The following is a 21,665-nucleotide window of genomic DNA, read 5'->3' on the forward strand; positions in this document are numbered from 1 at the left end:
TCTGATTTTATCCTCAAGGTCTCTTCGCGAGATATACGTAGGAGGGAGCAATATACTGCTCGACTCTTCTCGAAACTTTAACAAAAGCCCGTACCGAGCTACTGAGCGTCTCTCCTGCAGAGTCTTCCACTGGAGTTTATCTATCGTCTCCATAACGCTTTCTCGATTACTAAATGACCCTGTAACGAAACGCGCTGCTCTCCGTTGGACATTCTCTGTCTCTTCTATCAACCCTATCTGGTACGGATCCCACACTGCTGAGCAGTATTCGAGCAGTGGGCGAACAAGCATACTGTAACCTACTTCCTTTGTTTTCGGCTTGCATTTCCTTAGGATTCTTCCAATGAATCTCGGTCTGGCATCTGCTTTACCGACGATCAACTTTATAGGGTCATTCCATTTTAAATCACTCCTAATGCCTACTCCCAGATAATTTATGGAATTAACTGCTTCCAGTTGCTGACCTGCTATTTCGTAGCTAAATGATAGGGGATCTATCATTCTATGTCTTCGCAGCAAATTACACTTGTCTACATTGAGACTGAATTGCCATTCCCTGCACCATGCGTCAATTCGCTGCAGATCCTCCTGCATTTCAGTACAATTTTCCATTGTTACAAACTCTCGATATACCACAGCATCATCCGCAAAAAGCCTCAGTGAACTTCCGATGTCATCCACAAGGTCATTTGTGTATATTGTGAATAGCAACGGTCCTACGACACTCCCCTGCGGCACACCTGAAATCACCCTTACTTCGGAAGACATCTCTCCATTGAGAACGAGATGCTGCGTTCTGCTATCTAGGAAATCCTCAATGCAATCACACAATTGGTCTGATAGTCCATATACTCTTACTTTGTTCATTAAACGACTGTGGGGAACTGTATCGAACGCCTTGCGGAAGTCAAGAAACACGGCATCTACCTGGGAACACGTGTCTATGGCCCTCTGAGTCTCTAAGGAAAAGGAAATTATGAAAGTGAGGAAAATGGAGTAAGATGGAGAAGACTTGCCAAGAATGTCGACTGCACATTAATAACGAAGGAAGATGATGATGTAGTGCAGTTTAGATCTGCCACGAGCTTTCAAATCTTAGATCGTAACGACGTATCTACTACAGAGATATAGTTTGTCGCCTTACCTTGCTTCGTGAGCTGTCCCTCTTGTGATCGTTGCTTCGCACAGTTTTCATCCCTCTCAGTGTCTGGTTCCTCGATCCTGTTCTCTCTCCCTCCGTTCTCCCCTCCTTCCTCCGGTATTGGCAAGATTCCGGCAGACTGTTCTTTGGAGCCTTTGGACCCCGTTGTGGACGCCTCTCTAAGGCACTGCGTATCTAGAACCCCCTGCTCCTCCTGCAGAGGGTGCGCCCTCGAAGGGCCTGCCCTTGGAGCGTCGCCCTCCCACTCCTCGCCCTCTACTGGGCTGGGTGGTGGTGTGGGCGGCAGCTGCGAGCTGTCGTGCCTCTCTAAGCCGGCCTTTCCTCCACCAAAATCCTGGTCCCTGACACTCACTTCGCGACCTTTCCCCGCCTCCAAGTTCACGTAGTTTAGTGTGATGCACCTCTCTTGACTCGAAACACAGTCAACTGCCTTCCCGTCTAAAGGGAAGCCACTATAACCAACCTGCTCTACTTCAGTGAGGTAAGAGGCAGCTGCTCCAGTTTCGCTCTTGACTACTCCTGAAAGAAGTACTTCCTTAACTGACAAGGGAGTAGCACCAGGAGCCAAATCTCCACTAGCCCTTTTCAAGCCACCATTCTCCACGGGACAGTATCTCTGCTCAGATCCAACCACACTATCCTGCCTCAGAGATCTGTCTTCGACAACACTTGCTTCACTCCAAAATTCTCCTTCCGGTAGTACATCAGGTTTGGGGTCACCACTTACTGCTGGAACCAGATAATTCGGATCAACCTGTGTCACCAGCTCCTCGGGGCACCCACTGCTTTCATCAAATTCGTCGTCACTGCTCCCAGAACTGCTGTCTTGTTGCCACTGATCATCAGCCTCACTATCCTCTTCTCCTTCCTCGTCCTCTGGATCTTCTGCTGGTGCGAGATCAACAAAAGCACTATCACTGCTGGAGGGGTACCCAGAAGCACTATCTGTGTAGAGGCTTTCTCTAGAGTCGCTGGCCCCGCTCGAGTCAGAAATGGACACTACGCTGTCTCCCGCAGACAAGACATCCACTGGTTCAGGCTCTGCTGGTCTGTCAGTGAGGGCAGAACTGACAAAGCTACTGAATGGTCTGCCACTGGAGGCAAATTCAGCCTCCTCAGTTGGCGACAAGAAGACGTCGTCGCTTGCAGGTGTGCTGTCTCGCCTCCAGATACCTCCCGAAGGGCCAGGGTCCTGGGGATGACTCGAAGTGTGCTGATCTGGAAATACAAAGATCCTCGCCGGAGACGTCGGAAGCTTTGCAGCGATCTCACCGTCTACTGTCCCCGTATGCTGACTGGACGGACCTCGAGCCTCTTCGGACACTAATCTCTCTTGTGGGTTGGACGCCTGGAGCTCCGGTTCTTCCTCCCTCTTCTTCGCCTCTCCTTGGCTGGAACTGTCGAGCCAAGTTACTCTCACCAGCCTAGCAACTCCCCCTTCAGTCTTCTGGAGCACCAGACGCTGTGGCCGACCGGCAGCGGTTTCCGGGCTAGGCTTCTCGCTACGCGGTGCAGGAGCTGGTACAGTCCGTGGTGGAGGCGAGGGCTTTTCTCTCTTCTCTTGCTGCTTCACTGGTTCTTCCTCCCTGAGTTCAAACTCTTCGACCAGGGATTTCCTGTCTGATCCTTCATCAGCAAATGACACCCTCTTCACCAGCTTCTTCTTGCCATTCTTCAAGGCCGAAACCAGAGCGCCACTAGCAGATGATTCTGGACTGTTTCCTGGCGAGGAGATAGACCCTGTATGGGCTTGCTGTTGCAGCACCTGACCTCCTTTGGGTGTATCTTCTTGTCCAGCAGGTGGGAACACTGGCTCCTTTTCACTTCCAATACTAGCTGTACTGCTATTTCTAGATTTCAGTTCTTCTCCTCTCTCAGCTGTAGCAATGACAGGAGATGTAGTTACAGCAGAGTCCCCAATACGAGATTGATGTTCTTCGGGACTGTTGCAGCTCCCAATTGCACCAACCTTTTCACATAGGATAGCCTCCTTCTCTACACACGAAGTTTCTTGGAAGCTCCGTTCAGTGACGACTACTCTTATCGGTTCACCTACGAGCTTTTGAATCTGAGTCTCACTTTCAGTAGGCTGGGAATCACGAGCATTAACTGATCCAGAATTTTTGTACGATTCAGTAACAGTAACTATACCATCTGTCAAATGTCTGTTTTCTCCAAATGTGCCCGAATTTCTGTCAGTTGGGTCTTGTGTCGGCGACCCACTCTGGGAGCTGGCCTGTGTTTCCTGATCACCACTAAAACTCACTCTGGCAGCAGCAACCTCTTCACGAGCACCACCGTCTGAATTTGCACCTTTGTTTTGCTCGGACGAAGCACCAACACCGACACTTTCCCCCTCCTCCTCCGACGACTCCAAAGAGCTGGCGAGGAATCTCTTGATCCTCTCGACGTTGACGAACGCAGTCTTCCTGCGGAGGTAGTAGCCGAACGGCGGGACTGTAGACACACCTCCGTCTGTAACTTGTGCCTGAGGTTGACCGACGTCTGCCAGCGAAACGTCTCGAGCGTCTCCACCGACCCCGCCTTTGCGTGCTGTTGGGTTTTTCTCTGGTTCGTCACAGTTCCCCGACTCGGGGGCCGAAACGTCGTCGGCGCTGGCTGCCTTCTCGCTAGGTCCGTCGTGGCGTGTGACGTCAGTCGACGGTTCGGGATGCTGTGTCGCAGCTGGAGGCGACGTCGACGTGTGCGTCAGTGGCGCTGCCCCTCCGCTATCCCTGCCGGCACCGTCCATGCGTCGCTCCAGGTTCTCGATGCGTTATCCACGCCTGGAAACAACGAAAGCAGCGTTACTTCAACATTATTTCACACACACTACGCCTCTATACTGCTACATACACTACTGGCCATTAAAGTTGCTACACCACGAAGATGACGTGCTACAGACGTGAAATTTAACCGACGGGAAGAAGATGCTGTGATTTGCAAATGATTAGCTTTTCAGAGCATTCACACAAGGTTGGCGCCGCTGGCGACACCTACAACGTGCTGACATGAAGAAAGTTTCCAACCGATTTCTCATACACAGACAGCAGTTGACCGGCGTTGCCTGGTGAAACGTTGTTGTGATGCCTCGTGTAAGGAGGAGAAATGGGTACCATCACGTTTCCGACTTTGATAAAGGTCGGATTGTAACCTAAAGCGAATGCGGTTTATGGTATCGCGACATTGCTGCTCGCGTTGGTCGAGATCCAATGACTGTTACCAGAATATGGAATCGGTGGGTTCAGGAGGGTAATACGGAACGCCGTGCTGGATCCCAACGGCTTCGTATCACTAGCAGTCGAGATGACAGGCATCTTATATGCATGGCTGTAACGGATCGTGCAGCCACGTCTCGATCCCTGAGTCAACAGATGGGGACGTTTGCAAGACAACAACCATCTGCACGAACAGTTCGACGACGTTTGCAACAGCATGGACTATCAGCTCGGAGACCGTGGCTGCGGTTACCCTTGGCGCTGCATCACAGACAGGAGCGCCTGCGATGGTGTACTCGACGACGAACGTGGGTGCACGAATGGCAAAACGTCCTTTTTTCGAACGAATCCAGGTTGTGTTTACAGCATCACGATGGTCGCATCCGTGTTTGGCGACATCGCGGTGAATGCACATTGGAAGCGTGTATTTCGTCATCGCCATACTGGCGTATCACCCGGTGTGATGGTATGGGGTGCCACTGGTTACACGTCTCGGTCACCTCTTGTTCGCAACGACGGCACTTTGAACAGTGGACGTTACATCTCAGATGTGTTACGACACGTGGCTCTACCCTTCATTCGATCCCTGCGAAACCCTACATTTCAGCAGGATAATGCACGACCACATGTTGCAGGCCCTGTACAGGACTTTCTGGATACAGAAAATGTTCGAGTGCTGCCCTGGCCAGCACATTCTCCAGATCTCTCACCAACTGAAAACGTCTGGTCAATGGTGGCCGAGCAACTGGCTCGTCACAATACGCCATTCACTACTCTTGATGAACTGTGGTATCGTGTTGAAGCTGCACGGGCAGCTGTACCTGTACACGCCATCCGAGCTCTGTTTGACTCAATGCCCAGGCGTATCAACGCCGTTATTATGGCCAGAGGTGGTGGTTCTGCGTACTGATTTCTCAGGATCTATGCACCCAAATTGCGTGAAAACGTAATCACATGTCAGTTGTAGTATAATATATTGGTCCAATGAATACCCGTTTATCATCTGCATTTCTTCTTGTTGTAGCAATTTTAATAGCCAGTAGTGTATATCGAACAAGTCATCTACTTTAATCTATCACAAACACTAGGCCCAACAAACATGTAGTCTGTCGGTAAACTGAAGAGCAAGCGAGCGCGTCCCCACTCTGCCTACCCACCTACGTCACGAGGCTGGTAACGCCACGTAGCGCTCCGTATGAAAATCACTGACTGTGCTGTGTGCAGTGTGTGGCTGGGTGGCATTGTTGGAACATTCGCTATTGTAGTGTTGGGCAGTTGGATGTGAACAGCGCGTAGCGTTAGGCAGTTGGAGGTGAGCCGCCAGCAGTGATTCAAATGGCTCTAAGCACTATGGGACTTAACATCTGAGGTCGTCGGTCCCTTAGAACTTAGAACTACTTAAACCTAACTAACCTAAGGATATCACACACATCCATTCCCGCTACAGTGTGGGACCGCGCGACCGCTACGGTCGCAGGTTCGAATCCTGCCTCGGGCACGGGTGCGTGCGATGCCCATAGGTTAATTAGGTTTAAGTAGTTCTAAGTTCCAGGGGACTGATGACCTCAGAAGTAATGTCCCATAGTCCTCAGAGCCATTTGAACCGACGGCATTTGACAAAGTTCCCTATTAAGCATCAAATTTCTTTGACAAAGATATTGGACAAAGGAGTTTGATAGTGTAATACCGGCCTTACCCCTTGCTTTTGCCGCGCCGGATAGCCGCGCGGTCAGTGGTGCCTTGCCATGGTTCGCGCGCGTCTACCCCCGTCGAAGGTTCGAGTCCTCTCTCGGGCATAGGTGTGTGTGTGTGTGTGTGTGTGTGTGTGTGTGTGTGTGTGTGTGTAGTCCTTAGCCTAAGTTGGTTTAAGTCGAATTAAGTAGTGTGTAAGCCTAGGGACCGATGACCTCATCAGTTTTGTCCCACAGAACCTTACCACAAATTTCCAAATTTTCCCTTGCTTTTTTTAATTACACTCGAGCTGTCTGGTAGTGGAAAATTCTCACGTGTGCGGGGTGGGGTACCGCAAGATTCGGTCTTGGGTCCTCTGCTGTTCTTAATATATATTAATGGCTTGCCATTCTATATTCACGAAGATACAAAACTGGTACTTTTTGCCGATGATACAAGTATAGCCATCAGACCCGACAGACAAGAATTAACTGGTGAAATTGTAAACGATGTCTGTCAGAAAATGATTAAGTGGTTCTCTGCAAATTGGCTCTCATTAAACTTTGCCAAAACACAGAATATATAGCTACACACAGTAAATGCAATGACACCTTTAATAAATATAGACTTCGATCAGAAATCGGTAGCTACGGTAGAATATTCAAAATTTCTAGGTGTATGCATTGATGAGGGGTTGAACTGGAAAAAACACACTGAGGATCTGCTGAGACGTTTGAGTTCAGCTACTTATGCTATTAGGGTCATTGCAAATTTTCGCGATATACATCTGAGTAAATTAGCTTACCACGCCTATTTTCATTCTCTGCTTTTGCATGGCATCATATTCTGGGGTAACTCACCACTGAGTAAAAGTGTGTTCATTTCACAAAAGCGCGTAATCAGAATAACTGCTGGAGCTCATCCAAGCTCATCCTGCTGACACTTATTTAAGAGCTAGAGATCTTCACCGTAGCCTCACAATACATATACTCACTTAAAAAATTTGTTATTAACAATCCGAACGAATTCAAAAGTAATAGCAGTGTACATGGCTACAACACTAGGAGAAAGGATGATCTTCACTACTCAAGGTTAAATCTAACTTTGGCTCAGAAGGAGGTAAATTATGCTGCCACAACAGTCTTTGGTCACTTACCTGTTGTTGTTGTGGTCTTCAGTCCTGAGACTGGTTTGATGCAGCTCTCCATGCTACTCTATCCTGTGCAAGCTTCTTCATCTCCCAGTACCTACTGCTGCCTACATCCTTCTGAATCTGTGTAGTGTATTCATCTCTTGGTCTCCTTCTACGATTTTTACCCTTCACGCTGCCCTCCAATACTAAATTGGTGATCCCTTGATGCCTCAGAACATGTCCTACCAACAGATCCCCTCTTCTAGTCAAGTTGTCCCACAAACTTCTCTTCTCCCCAATCCTATTCAATACCTCCTCATTAGTTATATGATCTACCCATCTAATCTTCAGCATTCTTCTGTAGCACCACATTTCGAAAGCTTCTATTCTCTTCTTGTACAAACTTATTATCGTCCATGTTTCACTTCCATACACTCTGTACAAATACTTTCAGAAAAGACTTCCTGACACTAAACTCTATACTCCATGTTAACAAATTTCTCTTCTTCAGAAACGCTTTCCTTGCCATTGCGAGTCTACATTTTATATCCTCTCTTCTTCGACCATCACCAGTTATTTTGCTCCCCAAATAGCAAAACTCCTTTACTACTTTGTGTCTCATTTCCTAATCTCTTAGCATCACCCGAGTTAATGTACATGCGCGTCAGTGAAAAGGACCAATAAAAAGGTGTTAGCATGTGGACGTAATGTGCTATTCCAGTCTCTTCTGTACCTAAGGTCCATCACCGTTCCCTTTGGATCCCTACGTAATTCGGTGCTCTCCGATACACACGATCGAACAGCGGAGGAGTGGTACACAAGCGTCAACTTTAGGTTACAATATCTCCGGATCTAATTAACATTTTACAATGCAACAAACGGCACTGATTACGTATTTGTTTATATGTTCAAATGTGCTAACAAAGCTAACGGGGTCCCATTTAAAAAAACGTAGGTTTGTGTTAAAAAACATACTTCCGTGCATATTTTTGTATGGTTTGTATTAACCAATTACACTAGCCCCTCTCCTCACGTTCGGTCTGTGGAATCGGTTCGTCAGTATTTGATGTGGTTTACGAAATATATCCAGCGGTAACGTTAGGTGACTCACCCTGTATACCTAGCTTTAGTTTCCAGTCACCCCTCGTACGCGGGAGTTCGATTCTTGAAAGAATAGAGCGTGGAGCGGTGTTTGTGGCAGAGCTGGTTGCACGTGGCTATCCGGCTGGCTGTGCTACGTCATCAGAGGCAGGAGCAAGGCGCCCTCTTTCCCAGCGGCGGGTCGGGCTGGAGACGTCAACACGGCGGTGCCCCATTGCCAGCCAATCTTCGGCAGTTCACAGGGGTCGCGCGCACAACCCGAGCCGCTCTACGTGTCTGCAGCTACGAGAGCTGGACTGCGCCATCCAGATTAGGGTGACCACATCGCCCGTATTTCCCGGGATCTCCCGTATTTGAACACATTTCTTCAAAATCTCCAGGCTCCCGTATTTTCAGGCTCATCAAGCGTTTTTCTCCAGTTTCTAACTTTATTACGCCAGAGATTGCAATTGTTTCAAGCATTTAAATTATGCGTGCAAGGTCAGAATACAACGTTGGACAGCAGAGACAACACCTTTTACTAGAGTGCCCCTATTTTACTCCATTACCCGACCGTCTACAGTTGTCGCCTGATTTATCTTCCATTTCAGCAGATGAGATGCGCTCAGCCGATCGCGTTCTGGAGTTTATTAGTGCCGGTGAGATGACGTCAGTCATTTGAATCTCTTTTTGGGGACAAACAACCCCCCTTCCATAGTGGTTTTTTAAGCTTTCCTTCTGTTTTTAGTTTCCCTACGTTTTTGAGTTTCGCTCCCATTGCTGCTGGTTTCCAGTTTCGGTTTTTTACCTTTTCCTACGTCATAGACCGGGCGCTAATGACCATAGCAGTTTTGCGCCCTAAAACAATAACAAAAAGAAACTGATTATACAGGGAGATTCACGAAGATATCCAAGTATTTTAACATGTTGTAGAATAACATAGAATCAGAATTTAAGAGAGCTTCGGAGGGATTAAGACCAAACGAGGGAGAAGGGATAGAAAAAAATGAATCAGAATTTCTAAAATCATTGGGGGGAAGTGGCGACAAAACGACTATAAAACTTGTAAAATGACTTTTTTTTAAATAATAATATCAATATTTGTATATGTGTTTCGAGAGAGAGAGAGAGAGAGAGAGATTGATTTTTGATTGGGATTTTTACTTTAAGTAATAACTGGCAGTTTGGTTGCTGCCTCCTTGAATGATCAGTTTCTGCACCAGTTGGTGACGTATTACAATTTGGAGGAAGTTATTGTACTTTAAGGTTTAAAATACGACTCTCTTAATTGGCCGTATTGCGGATAGCTTTGAGGCCAAGTTTTCGTAGCTTTTCATACCTAAGGCACCACTGTAGTAAGTAAATAAGATCAAACAGCAATCTGCTTTTCGTGAGAAAAGGTGACTGCTCGGCACACAAACTTCCTTCAAACTACATCTCCTGCTACATCAAAATTGGTCAGTGGAGTTCAGCACCATACTGTTGTACAAGAACATAATCCAATTACTGCAAATTATGAGAGGTTGTTAGTTATTGAATGAAAACTATAGAGAATGCATTTCTTTTCCTGAATTTTAGTGAACCTTGTACACTTACAATTCTGTCGACTGATAGACCGGGACGACAATGAGGTTCACCTTTGTTGTGTACTTAGTTCCGCGTAGTCAGAGCGTACACAACTTTCCCACTAGAGCGCGCCCCGCTAAGCACAACAGCGCCGTCTCCACACTACGAGATGGCGCTGCCTTAGAGACGGACCAAATTCTGCTTCCACCGATCCGCGTATTAATATGTAACGCAGCCAAGGAGATTTGCTGCTGACGTAGAACCTTTTATCCTCGCGGATCACACTCGCGCAGTGATACCTGAACGCTCGAGGTATTATAACGAGTGTACACACCTCAGATCTGTCAGTCTGTACCAGTCTATAGTCAAGTTTCAGTCTGCGCCTAATAAGATTATCATATTCCTGTACATAGCCATGAAGATAAATGTATAGACACTTTGTCAAGTATCAGAGATATGTGAGAATAAGATTAACATAACAAGACCAAAGGAACTTCAGATTGTCAATTGTAAACAGCATCCAGAACCAAGTTAAGTTATTTTTATGCTTGTTATTATTTTAATAAATGTGTGTGAAAATTAATCAAGTTCTGTTTAAAGTTGGTCACCGTCAATCTGCTACTCTAAGCGTGCAAGTGGCATTTCTATCGTCTGACCTAACGGCAGAAGATAAACACGCCACGATAAGAACACGAGACATATTGCTGACACTCGCCTACTTCACTAGAGCGACCAGTCAAATAATCTGATGGTGCGTGTACCGAAGGTCTTACAGTAAGCGCACCACAACCTCCTTTTCCAAAAACAAGATATTTCTATTTTTAACTTCCAGAAAATTTGTATACATAAATGTTTGGCAACTCTTGCCCATACTTCACTCGGTTTTATCACTAAAACATCAATTTTCATTAAATGTAACAATACGTTCTGAGCGACGGCCTAGCAACACGCCCACAAGATACAGATTAACAGTCTTTTTATTAATAAAATCAATTGTCTTTTTTTTTAGAGTCCATACTCAAAGATTCTCTATCATTGCGGAGATTGCGCACTAAAGAGTTTCTTCCTGTTCAGCTGCACTTCACTTCGAATACTTTTTGAATCACATTTACATTTACGGTATTTACATTCATTACTGAGCTTCACGGGCCGTTGTGGCCGAGCGGTTCTACGCGCTTCAGTCTGGAACCGCGCAACCGCTACGGTCGCAGGTTCGAATCCTGCCTCGGGCATGGATGTGTGTGATGTCCTTAGGTTAGTTAGGTTTAAGTAGTTCTAAGCTCTAGGGGACTGATGACCTCAAATGTTAAGTCCCATAGTGCTCAGAGCCATTTGAACCATTTTTGAACTGAGCTTCTCAGAATAAAATCAGGCACAAATTAGTTAAAGAAAAAAGTGAGGCGCAAATAACATTACAAAGTAAAGACAAAAGTTCATATAAACTTAAGTCCGCAAATGTTTAGTTACCGAGTTACGGCTAGTAAAACATTTTGCCTGAAATTTAGCAACTTCGCAAATATGAAACCATCGAAAAACTGTACGAGGTTAAAGCAAAGCAAGATTTTCATTTATTTTGTTGTTACTAGTCTGGTGAATCTAATAAACAATATCCCAGACGTGTATCTGCAGTAGTTTTCCAGAACATACAGAGAAGCAAAGATTATTATACAAGTAAATTTGTTTACTTTGCATTAAGAATACAGGCAAGCTGAATTATCTAGCACCCTGCATGAATTTACATATATACATTGCATTCCTTTGGCAGTAGTGGAGGCAGTCAAACCTGTTTACAGAGATTTGGCAAATCCTGAGGTACTAAGTGTTTACATGGGAATACCCAGCATGTGAATGAGTCCTTCAATAATGCTGTGTGGTGCCGGGTGCCTAAAAATGTATTTGTTGGCCTTATGACTCTGAGGTTAGCAGTGTCTGATGCTGTAATAACTTTTAATGGTTCGAAATATGAGAGACGTAAGGTTCTGGAGAAGTTAAGAGTAAGATTTGGACAGAACACAGCTAAAGGACTGCGGAAACTGGATGAGCTTCGTGTACGTGAAGCAGACTTAGCTGCTCAACAAATGACAAAAGAAGGAAGAAAGATTGTTGGCAACCCTTAGTGAGTTGTTTCGGTCGAGTTAGTTCTCTGTTTTGTTCAGTGAAAGAACATAACAACAGGACCAAGTCATAAACGTGAGGCATTACTTGCTCGCATTATGAATGCTACAGACGAATTTAAGAACAAACCTGTGAAACTGAAACGAGCAACAAAACCTGTTCGTACACGTGCAGTTAAATGCATTGAACTCTGTGGAGATGTTTCTGAACATTTATTGTGAATGTATTGTGAAATTGTATGCACACTGTACAACTTCCTTAACACTGAGCTTTGTTTTTTCTGGTTTAACATGAATTCACGTGTGCAATAGTATTAATAAAAGCAGATTATCTGACACAATAGTACAGTTTCAGTTAACGTTAGAGCTTTGTTTTTTCTGGTTTAACATGAATTCACGTGTGCAATAGTATTAATAAAAGCAGATTATCTGACACAGTAGTACAGTTTCAGTTAACGTTAGTACCATCATTTTTCCGAAGTTAAATTCTCTACAACTTCTGTTGAAAACTTTGTGCAATTGTCTGGAACCTAAAAGAACAAATTGGGCCAAAGTACATAACACATTAAAAATTTTACGATATTACTTCTTTGCTTCTCTCGATGTTCTGGAAAACTACCGCAGATGCACCTCTGGGAGACGTTTTATTAGACTCACCAGACCAGTAACGACAAAGTAAATGGAAATCGTGCTTTACGAGGTGCATTCAAGTTCTAAGGCCTCAGATTTTTTTTCTCCGGATTGGAAAGAGATAGAAACATGCGCATTGTTTTAAAATGAGGCCGCGTTCATTGTCAATATGTCCCAGAGATGGCAGCACCATACGGCAGATGGAATTTTACCGCCAGTGGCGAGAATGAGAACTGTTTTAAATACTTAAAATGGCGACGTTTTCCTTACTTGAACAGCGTGCAATCATTCATTTTCTGAATTTGCATGGTGTGAAACCAATTGAAATTCATCAACAGTTGAAGGAGACATGTGGTGATGGAGTTATGGATGTGTCGAAAGTGCGTTCGTGGGTGCCACAGTTTAATGAAGGCAGAACATCGTGTGACAACAAACCGAAACAACCTCGGGCTCTCACGAGCCGGTCTGACGACACGATCGAGAAAGTAGAGAGAATTTTTTGGGGGATCGCCAAATGACTGTTGAACAGATCGCCTCCAGAGTTGGCATTTCTGTGGGTTCTGTGCACACAATCCTGCATGACGACCTGAAAATGCGAAAAGTGTCATCCAGGTGGGAGCCACGAATGCTGACGGACGACCACACAGCTGCCCGTGTGGCACGTTGCCGAGCAATGTTGACGCACAACGACAGCACGAATGGGACTTTCTTTTCGTCGGTTGTGACAATGGATGAGACGTGGATGCCATTTTTCAATCCAGAAACAAAGCGCCACTCAGCTCAATGGAAGCACACAGATTCACCGCCACCAAAAAAATTTCGGGTAACCGCCAGTGTTGAAAAAATGATGGTGTCCACGTTCTGGGACAGCGAGTGCGTAATACTTACCCATTGCGTTCCAAAGGGCACTACGGTAACAGGTGCATCCTACGAAAATGTTTGGAAGAACAAATTCCTTCCTGCACTGCAACAAAAACGTCCGGGAAGGGCTACGCGTGTGCTGTTCCACCGAGACAACGCACCCGCACATCGAGCTAACGTTACGCAACAGTTTCTTCGTGATAACAACTTTGAAGTGATTCCTGATGCTCCCTACTCACCTGACCTGGCTCCTAGTGACTTTTGGCTTTTTACAACAATGAAAGACACTCTCCGTGGCCGCACATTCACCAGCCGTGCTGCTATTGCCTCAGCGATTTTCCAGTGGTCAAAACAGACTCCTAAAGAAGCCTTCGCCGCTGCCATGGAATCGTGGCGTCAGCGTTGTGAAAAATGTGTACGTCTGCAGGGCGATTACGTCGAGAAGTAACGCCAGTTTCATCGATTTCGGGTGAGTAGTTGATTAGAAAAAAAATCGGAGGCCCTAGAACTTGAATGCACCTCGTACTTTAAACTCGTACAGATTTGCGATGGTTAGCCAAGTTGCTAAATTTCAGGCAAAATCTTTTATTACCCATAGCTCCGTAACTAAACATTTGCGGACCTATGTTTATATGAACTTTTTCCTTTAGTTTTACTTGCAGAATAACATATTAAAATATTTGCATATCTTCGTGAATCACCCTCTATGTCGACACTATGTGTATGGATTATCTTAGAAATGGTCAACAGACGCCTGGCAATTAGATGTGACTTCGTTTCAGTTGCACTGCTTACTGCGAAACGTTGTTCGCGATTATATGATGGGCAGCGAGGACAAAGCCATAACGCCACAAAAAAAAAGCGTATGTGCACATATCCTACGAAATGGAAGCTTTTCATTCGTGGATTGGACCAGCACGGTCAAATGCTTATAAAACAAACTGCTCACATGTAAACGTGAGTTTAGTATCGCACTACAGGTAATACATTATTACTATGCATTCTAAAAGAATATATCTTACTGCTCAGGACGTAGTAATTAGTAATTGGCAATTTCCTGAGTTAGCTCCTTGTATTTGATCGTGGGTCACAAAAGCAAAGCACGTGATGCCACTGCTTCATCCAAGACAACTGCTTTCTTCAGCTCTCCTAACCCTAGCAAAGGCCTAACAACGACGTGAAAACCACTGCTAATGAGCTTTCATTAGTCTACCACACGGTACAAGACAATCTAAGCTATAGCAGCATGGACTGTGCGATCAAACTCTCAAAAAGCGTGTTCAGTGAATCTCATGTGACAAAGGAAATGTCTTGAGGGCGAACTGAAGGTGAACTTATCATAACGAACATATTGGCGCCAAGATGTGTGAACGATTTTGTTGGAAGTTTTAAATGACCTACCACCACCCAAAAAGAGAAATAGGAGTAATCCGCTGAATTACAGGCCCATATCACTAATGTCGATCTGCAGTAGGGTTTTGGAACATATACTGTATTCGAACATTATGAAGTACCTCGAAGAAAACGATTTACTGAAACATAGTCAGCACGTGTGAAACACAACTAGCTCTTTATAGTCGTGACGTAATAAGTCCTATAGACATGGGATGTCAAATTGATTCCACATTTTTAGGATTTCCAGAAGGCTTTCGACACCGTTCCTCAGAAGCGTCTTCCAACCAAACTGCGTGCCTACGGAGTATCGCCTCAGTTGTGCGACTGGATTCGTGATTTCCTGTCAGAAAGGTCACAGTTCGTACTAATAGGCGGAAAGACATAGAGTAAAACAGAAGTAATATCCGGCGTTCCCCAAGGAAGTGTTATAGGCCCTGTATTGTTCCTGATCTATAGTAACGACATAGGAGACATAGGAGACAATCTGAGTAGCCGTCTTAGATTGTTTGCGGATGATGCTGCCGTTTACCGTCATGAGACGAGCAAACCGAATTGCAAAATGATTTAGATAAGATATCTGTACGGTGCGAAAAGTGGCAAACGAATAAGGAAAAGTGTGAAGTTATTCACACGAGTACTGAAAGATATCAGCTAAATTTCGATTACGCGATAAGTCACACAAATCTGAAGGCTGTATATTCAACTAAATACTTAGGGATTACAATTACAAATAACCTAAATTGGTACGATCACATAGATAATATTGTGGGTAGAGCAAACTAAAGACTGCGATTCATTGCCAGAACACTTAGAAGGTGCAACAGGTGTACTAAAGAGACTGCTTACACCACGCTTGTCCGCCCTATTCTGCAGTACTGCTGTGCGGTGTGGGATCCGCATCAGGTGGGACTGACGGATGACATCGAAAAAGTACAAAGAAGGGCAGCTCGTTTTGTATTATCGCGAAATAGGGGAGGTAGTGTCAAAGACATGATACGTGAATTGGAGTGGCAATCATTAAAACAAAGGCGATTTGCGTTGCGACGGGATCTTCTCATGAAATTTCAATCATCAGTTTTCTCTTTCGATTGCGAAAACATTCTGTTGGCACCCACCTACATAGGGAGAAATGATCATCACGATAAACTAAGAAAAATCAGGGCTCGCACAGAAAAATTTAAGTGCTCGTTTTTCCCGCGCGCCTCCCGATAGTAGAACGGTAGAGATACAGCTTGAAGGTGGTTCATTGAACCCTCTGCCAGGCACTTAATCACGTAGATGTAGGTGAGATGGTAGTTTGTTTATTTCCACTACGCCTAAAAAGGGACATAAGATTCACTGACATGCATGAAATTGGGGAACGGTCCAGTTAGATTGTGTGAACGAATTATATGAGGAAGTTTGTAGTTAAAATGATGCAATTAAATGTGCTATCTCTTTAAACGGTAATGTGAGTCAGAAATGGAAACAAGTTTCAACAACTTTGAAATCAAATATGTGAATTTTGGAAGCTTGTGTGAGCTGGTAGGCTATGTTATTAGTATAGCAGGAAGTTGGTACGAATTTTTTCGTATTCGTGCAGTGAATTCTTCGAATTTGCTAAATATCGGTTATGAAATATGTGTAAGTACTTGAGATGCAGACAACATTCCATTAGAACTACTGATGGCCTTGGGAGAGCCAGTCATGACAAAACTCTACCATCTGGTGAGCAAGATGTATGAGACAGGCGAAATACCCTCAGACTTCAAGAAGAATATAATAATTCCAATCCCACAGAAAGCAGGTGTTGACAGATGTGAAAATTACCGAACTATCAGTTTAATAAGTCACAGGTGCAAAATACTAACGCGAATTCTTTATAGGCGAATGGAAAAACTGGTAGAAGCCGACCTCGGGGAAGATCAGTTTGGATTCCGTAGAAATGTTGGAACACGTGAGGCAATACTGACCTTACGACTTATCTTAGAAGAAAGATTAAGAAAAGGCAAACCTACGTTTCTAGCATTTGTAGACTTAAGGTTAGCTTTTGACAATGTTAACTGGAATACTCTCTTTCAAATTCTGAAGGTGGCAGGCGTAAAATACAGGGAGCGAAAGGCTATTTAGAATTTGTACACAAAGCAGATGGCAGTTATAAGAGTTGAGGGGCAGGAAAGGGAAGCAGTGGTTGGGAAGGGAGTGAGACAGCGTTGTAGCCTCTCCCCGATGTTATTCAATCTGTATATTGAGCAAGCAGTAAAGGAAACAAAAGAAAAATTCGGGGTAGGTATTAAAATTCATGGAGAAGAAGTAAAAACTTTGAGGTTCGCCGATGACATTGTAATTCTGTCAGAGACAGCAAAGGACTTGGAAGAGCAGTTGAACGGAATGGACAGTGTCTTGAAAGGTGGATATAAGATGAACATCAACAAAACCAAAACGAGGATAATGGAATGTAGTCGAATTAAGTCAGGTGATGTTGAGGGAATTAGATTAGGAAATGAGACACTGAAAGTAGTAAGGGAGTTTTGCTATTTAGGGAGGAAAATAACTGATGATGGTCGAAGTAGAGAGGATATAAAATGTAGACTGGCAATGGCAAGGAAAGCGTTTCTGAAGAAGAGAAATTTGTTAACATCGAGTATAGATTTAAGTGTCAGGAAGTCGTTTCTGAAAGTATTTGTATGGAGTGTAGCCATGTATGGAAGTGAAACATGGACGATAACTAGTTTGGACAAGAAAAGAATAGAAGCTTTCGAAATGTGGTGCTACAGAAGAATGCTGAAGATAAGGTGGGTAGATCACGTAACTAATGAGGAGGTATTGAATACGATTGCGGAGAAGAGATGTTTGTGGCACAATTTGACTAGAAGAAGGGATCGGTTGGTAGGACATGTTTTGAGGCATCAAGGGATCACAAATTTAGCATTGGAGGGCAGCGTGGAGGGTAAAAATCGTAGAGGGAGACCAAGAGATGAATACACTAAGCAGATTCAGAAGGATGTAGGTTGCAGTAGGTACTGGGAGATGAAGGAGCTTGCACAGGATAGAGTAGCATGGAGAGCTGCATCAAACCAGTCTCAGGACTGAAGACCACAACAACAACAACAATTTTAATTATCTTTTATAAACACAGCTTTGATATTTGGTGAAATTTGGCTGTGCTCTTCATCTTCCTTATTTTTTTTAAATCAAGAATACAAGTATCTCCGCTATTTTCTTTTTAAAAGTTTAGACACCCTTGCCCAGATACACGGCACCCAGCGTCCACGTCGTGCCGCTCCGTTCCGCTCAGCGCAGCTCGTGGCACACGGAAACCAAATTCCGGCAAACGATTTTCGCTGCTCTGTTTGCAAACATGGATGCTGCAGTGTGACTAAAATTATCCGACTGTTGACAGTTGAGGTTCAAATGGTTCAAATGGCTCTGAGCACTATGGGACTCAACTGCTGTGGTCATAAGTCCCCTAGAACTTAGAACTACGTAAACCTAACTAACCTAAGGACAGCACACAACACCCAGCCATCACGAGGCAGAGAAAATCCCTGACCCCGCCGGGAATCGAACCCGGGAACCCGGGCGTGGGAAGCGAGAACGCTACCGCACGACCACGAGATGCGGGCTGACAGTTGAGGCGTCTGAGGTGGTTCCCTCAAACCAGACCGCTCAACGCCACGCCCGAACTGTTCGCCGTTCCCAAACTGACACAACGTTTGGTCAGTACGCATCCAGTTCCTTGTCCGAATCGCTTTCATCATGTGTTTGCATCCGAAATTCTCGGTCTGGCCCTTTTATTACCTGTTTCATCATTTTTGAAAACTACACCAAAACCAACACACACACACACACACACACACACACACACACACACACACACACACACACACGGACGAAACGATGCTAAGGCCTGTATTACACTACTATATTTCTTTGGCAATGAACTACACTATTGGCCATTAAAATTGCTACACCAATAAGAAATACACATGATAAATGGGTATTCATTGGACAGATATATTATGTCAGAATTGACATTTGATTACATTTCCACGCAATTTCGATGCATAGATCCTGAGAAATCAATACCCAGAACAACCATCTCGGGCCGTCATAACGGCCTTGATACGCCTGGGCATTAAGTCAAACAGAGCTCGGATGGCGTGTACAGGTACAGCTGCCCATGCAGCTTCAACACGATACCACAGTTCATCAAGATTAGTGACTGGCGTATTGTGACGAGCCAGTTGCTCGGCCACCATTGACCAGACGTTTTCAGTTGGTGAGAGATCTGGAGAATGTGCTGACCAGGACAGCAGTCGAACATTTTCTGTATCCAGAAAGGCCCTACAGGACATGCAACATGTGGTCGTGCACTATCCTGCTGAAATGTAGGATTTCGCAGGGATCGAATGAAGGGTAGAGCCACGGGTCGTAACACATCTGAAATGTAACGTCCACTGTTCAAAGCGCCGTCAATGCGAACAAGAGGTGGCCGAGACGTGTAACCAATGGTACCCCATACCATCACGCCGGGTGATACGCCAGTATGGCGATGACGAATACACGCTTCCAATGTGCGTTCACCGCGATGTCGCCAAACACGGATGCGACCATCGTGATGCTGTAAACAGAACCTGGATTCATCCGAAAAAATGACGTTTTGCCATTCGTGCACCCAGGTTCGTCGTCGAGTACACCATCGCAGGCGCTCCTGTCTGTGATGCAGCGTCAAGGGCAACCGCAGCCACGGTCTCCGAGCTGATAGTCCGTGCGGCTGCAAACGTCGTCGAACTGTTCGTGCAAATGGTTGTTGTCTTGCAAACGTCCCCATCTGTCGACCCAGGGATCGAGACGTGGCTGCACGATCCGTTACAGCCGTGCGGATAAGATGCCTGTCATCTCGACTGCTAGTGATACGAGGCCGTTGGGATCCAGCACGGCGTTCCGTATTACCCTCCTGAACCCACCGATTCCATATTCTGCTAATAGTCATTGGATCTTGACCAGCGCGAGCAGCAATGTCGCGATACGATAAACCGCAATCGCGATAGGCTACAATCTGACCTTTATCAAAGCCGGAAACGTGATGGAACGCATTTCTCCTCCTTACACGAGGCATCACAACAACGTTTCACCAGGCAACGCCGGTCAACTGGTGTTTGTGTATGAGGAATCGGTTGGAAACTTTCTTCCTGTCAGCACGTTGTAGGTGTCGCCAGCGGCGCCAACCTTGTGTGAATGCTCTGAAAAGCTAATCATTTGCATATCACAGCATCTTCTTCCTGTCGGTTAAATTTCCCGTCTGTAGCACGTCATCTTCGTGGTGTAGGAATTTTAATGGCGAGTAGCGTATGATCAAAACTTTGTCAAATTTCTTTGACAAAGATCTTTGACGTGGCGCTAAAAAGTGCTATTACATTGTCGTCATATTTTCATGAAACTTCAAAATGGCGGACAACAAGTTGTTATTATGCGCAGCAGCTGCACTGTGTTTGTATTTCGAAGAGAAGCGGCGGAAAAAAAGGGAAACATACTTGGATGAAGCCATAGGTATTACGTCGAGATAGTAAAAGCATTCAGCAAAAACTGTTACGAAACCTGCTAGTCGAGGACTTCACGTCTTACATATAAATCACTTACCAATGGATGAGAGTGTATTTCAGTATTTGTTCCCTTTTTACAAAACAGAATACTCTATTGAGAAATGCTACATGTGCAGAAGACAAGCAAACCGCGAGACTGGGATTTCTTGATACAGGAAGAGAGCTCCTTTTGTTTACAACACAGCACTGGAATATCACATTGCACACTGCTGTTATTAATATATATTAATGACTTGCGATTCTATATTCGTGAAGATGCAAAGCTGGTACTTTTTGCTGATGATTCAAGTGTAGCTATCACACCCAACAGACAATAATTAACTTATGAAATTGTAAACGATGTTTTTCAGAAAATAGTTAAGTGGTTCTCTGCAAACAGGCTCTCATTAAATTTTGACAAAACACAGTATATACAGTTCCACACAGTTGACGGTACATATAAATGACCTAGTAGATAGTGTCGGAAGTTCCGTGCGGCCTTCCGCGGATGATGCTGTAGTATACAGAGAAGTTGCAGCATTAGAAAATTGTAGCGAAATGCAGGAAGATCTGCAGCGGATAGGCACTTGGTGCAGGGAGTGGCAACTGACCCTTAACATAGACAAATGTAATGTATTGCGAATACATAGAAAGAAGGATGCTTTATTGTATGATTATATGGTAGCGGAACAAACACTGGTAGCAGTTACTTCTGTAAAATATCTGGGAGTATGCGTGCGGAACGATCTGAAGTGGAATGATCATATAAAATTAATTGTCGGTAAGGCGGGTGCCAGGTTGAGATTCATTGGGAGAGTCCTTAGAAAATGTAGTCCATCAACAAAGGAGGTGGCTTACAAAACACTCGTTCGACCTATACTCGAGTATTGCTCATCAGTGTGGGATCCGTATCAGGTCAGTTTTACAGAGGAGATAGAGAAGATCCAGAGAAGAGCGGCGCGGTTCGTCACAGGGTTATTTGGTAAGCGTGATAGCGCTACGGAGATGTTTAGCAAACTCAAGTGGCAGACTCTGCAAGAGAGGCGCTCTGTTGCCCGCCAGGTTTCGAGAGGGTGCGTTTCTGGATGAGGTATCGAATATATTGCTTCCCCCTACTTATACCTCCCGAGGAGATCACGAATGTAAAATTAGAGAGATTCGAGCGCGCACGGAGGCTTTCCGGCAGTCGTTCTTCCCGCGAACCGTACGCGACTGGAACAGAAAAGGGAGGTAATGACAGTGGCACGTAAAGTGCCCTCCGCCACACACCGT

General features: G+C 45.0%; 1 protein-coding gene across 1 annotated transcript in view; it reads right to left on the reverse strand.

Annotated features, from left to right (window-relative positions):
• Positions 1–21,665, reverse strand: part of LOC124553493 — a 571,696-nt gene that overhangs the window by 36,062 nt on the left and 513,969 nt on the right. Inside the window, exon 2 of the mRNA XM_047127348.1 lies at positions 1,145–3,948. Coding sequence (XP_046983304.1) covers positions 1,145–3,914 — 2,770 coding nt within the window. The 5' untranslated portion in view covers positions 3,915–3,948. The remainder of the gene's footprint in view (positions 1–1,144; positions 3,949–21,665) is intronic.

Source organism: Schistocerca americana, chromosome 11, assembly GCF_021461395.2.
Source record: "Schistocerca americana isolate TAMUIC-IGC-003095 chromosome 11, iqSchAmer2.1, whole genome shotgun sequence".
Taxonomy (NCBI): Eukaryota; Metazoa; Arthropoda; class Insecta; order Orthoptera; family Acrididae; genus Schistocerca; species Schistocerca americana.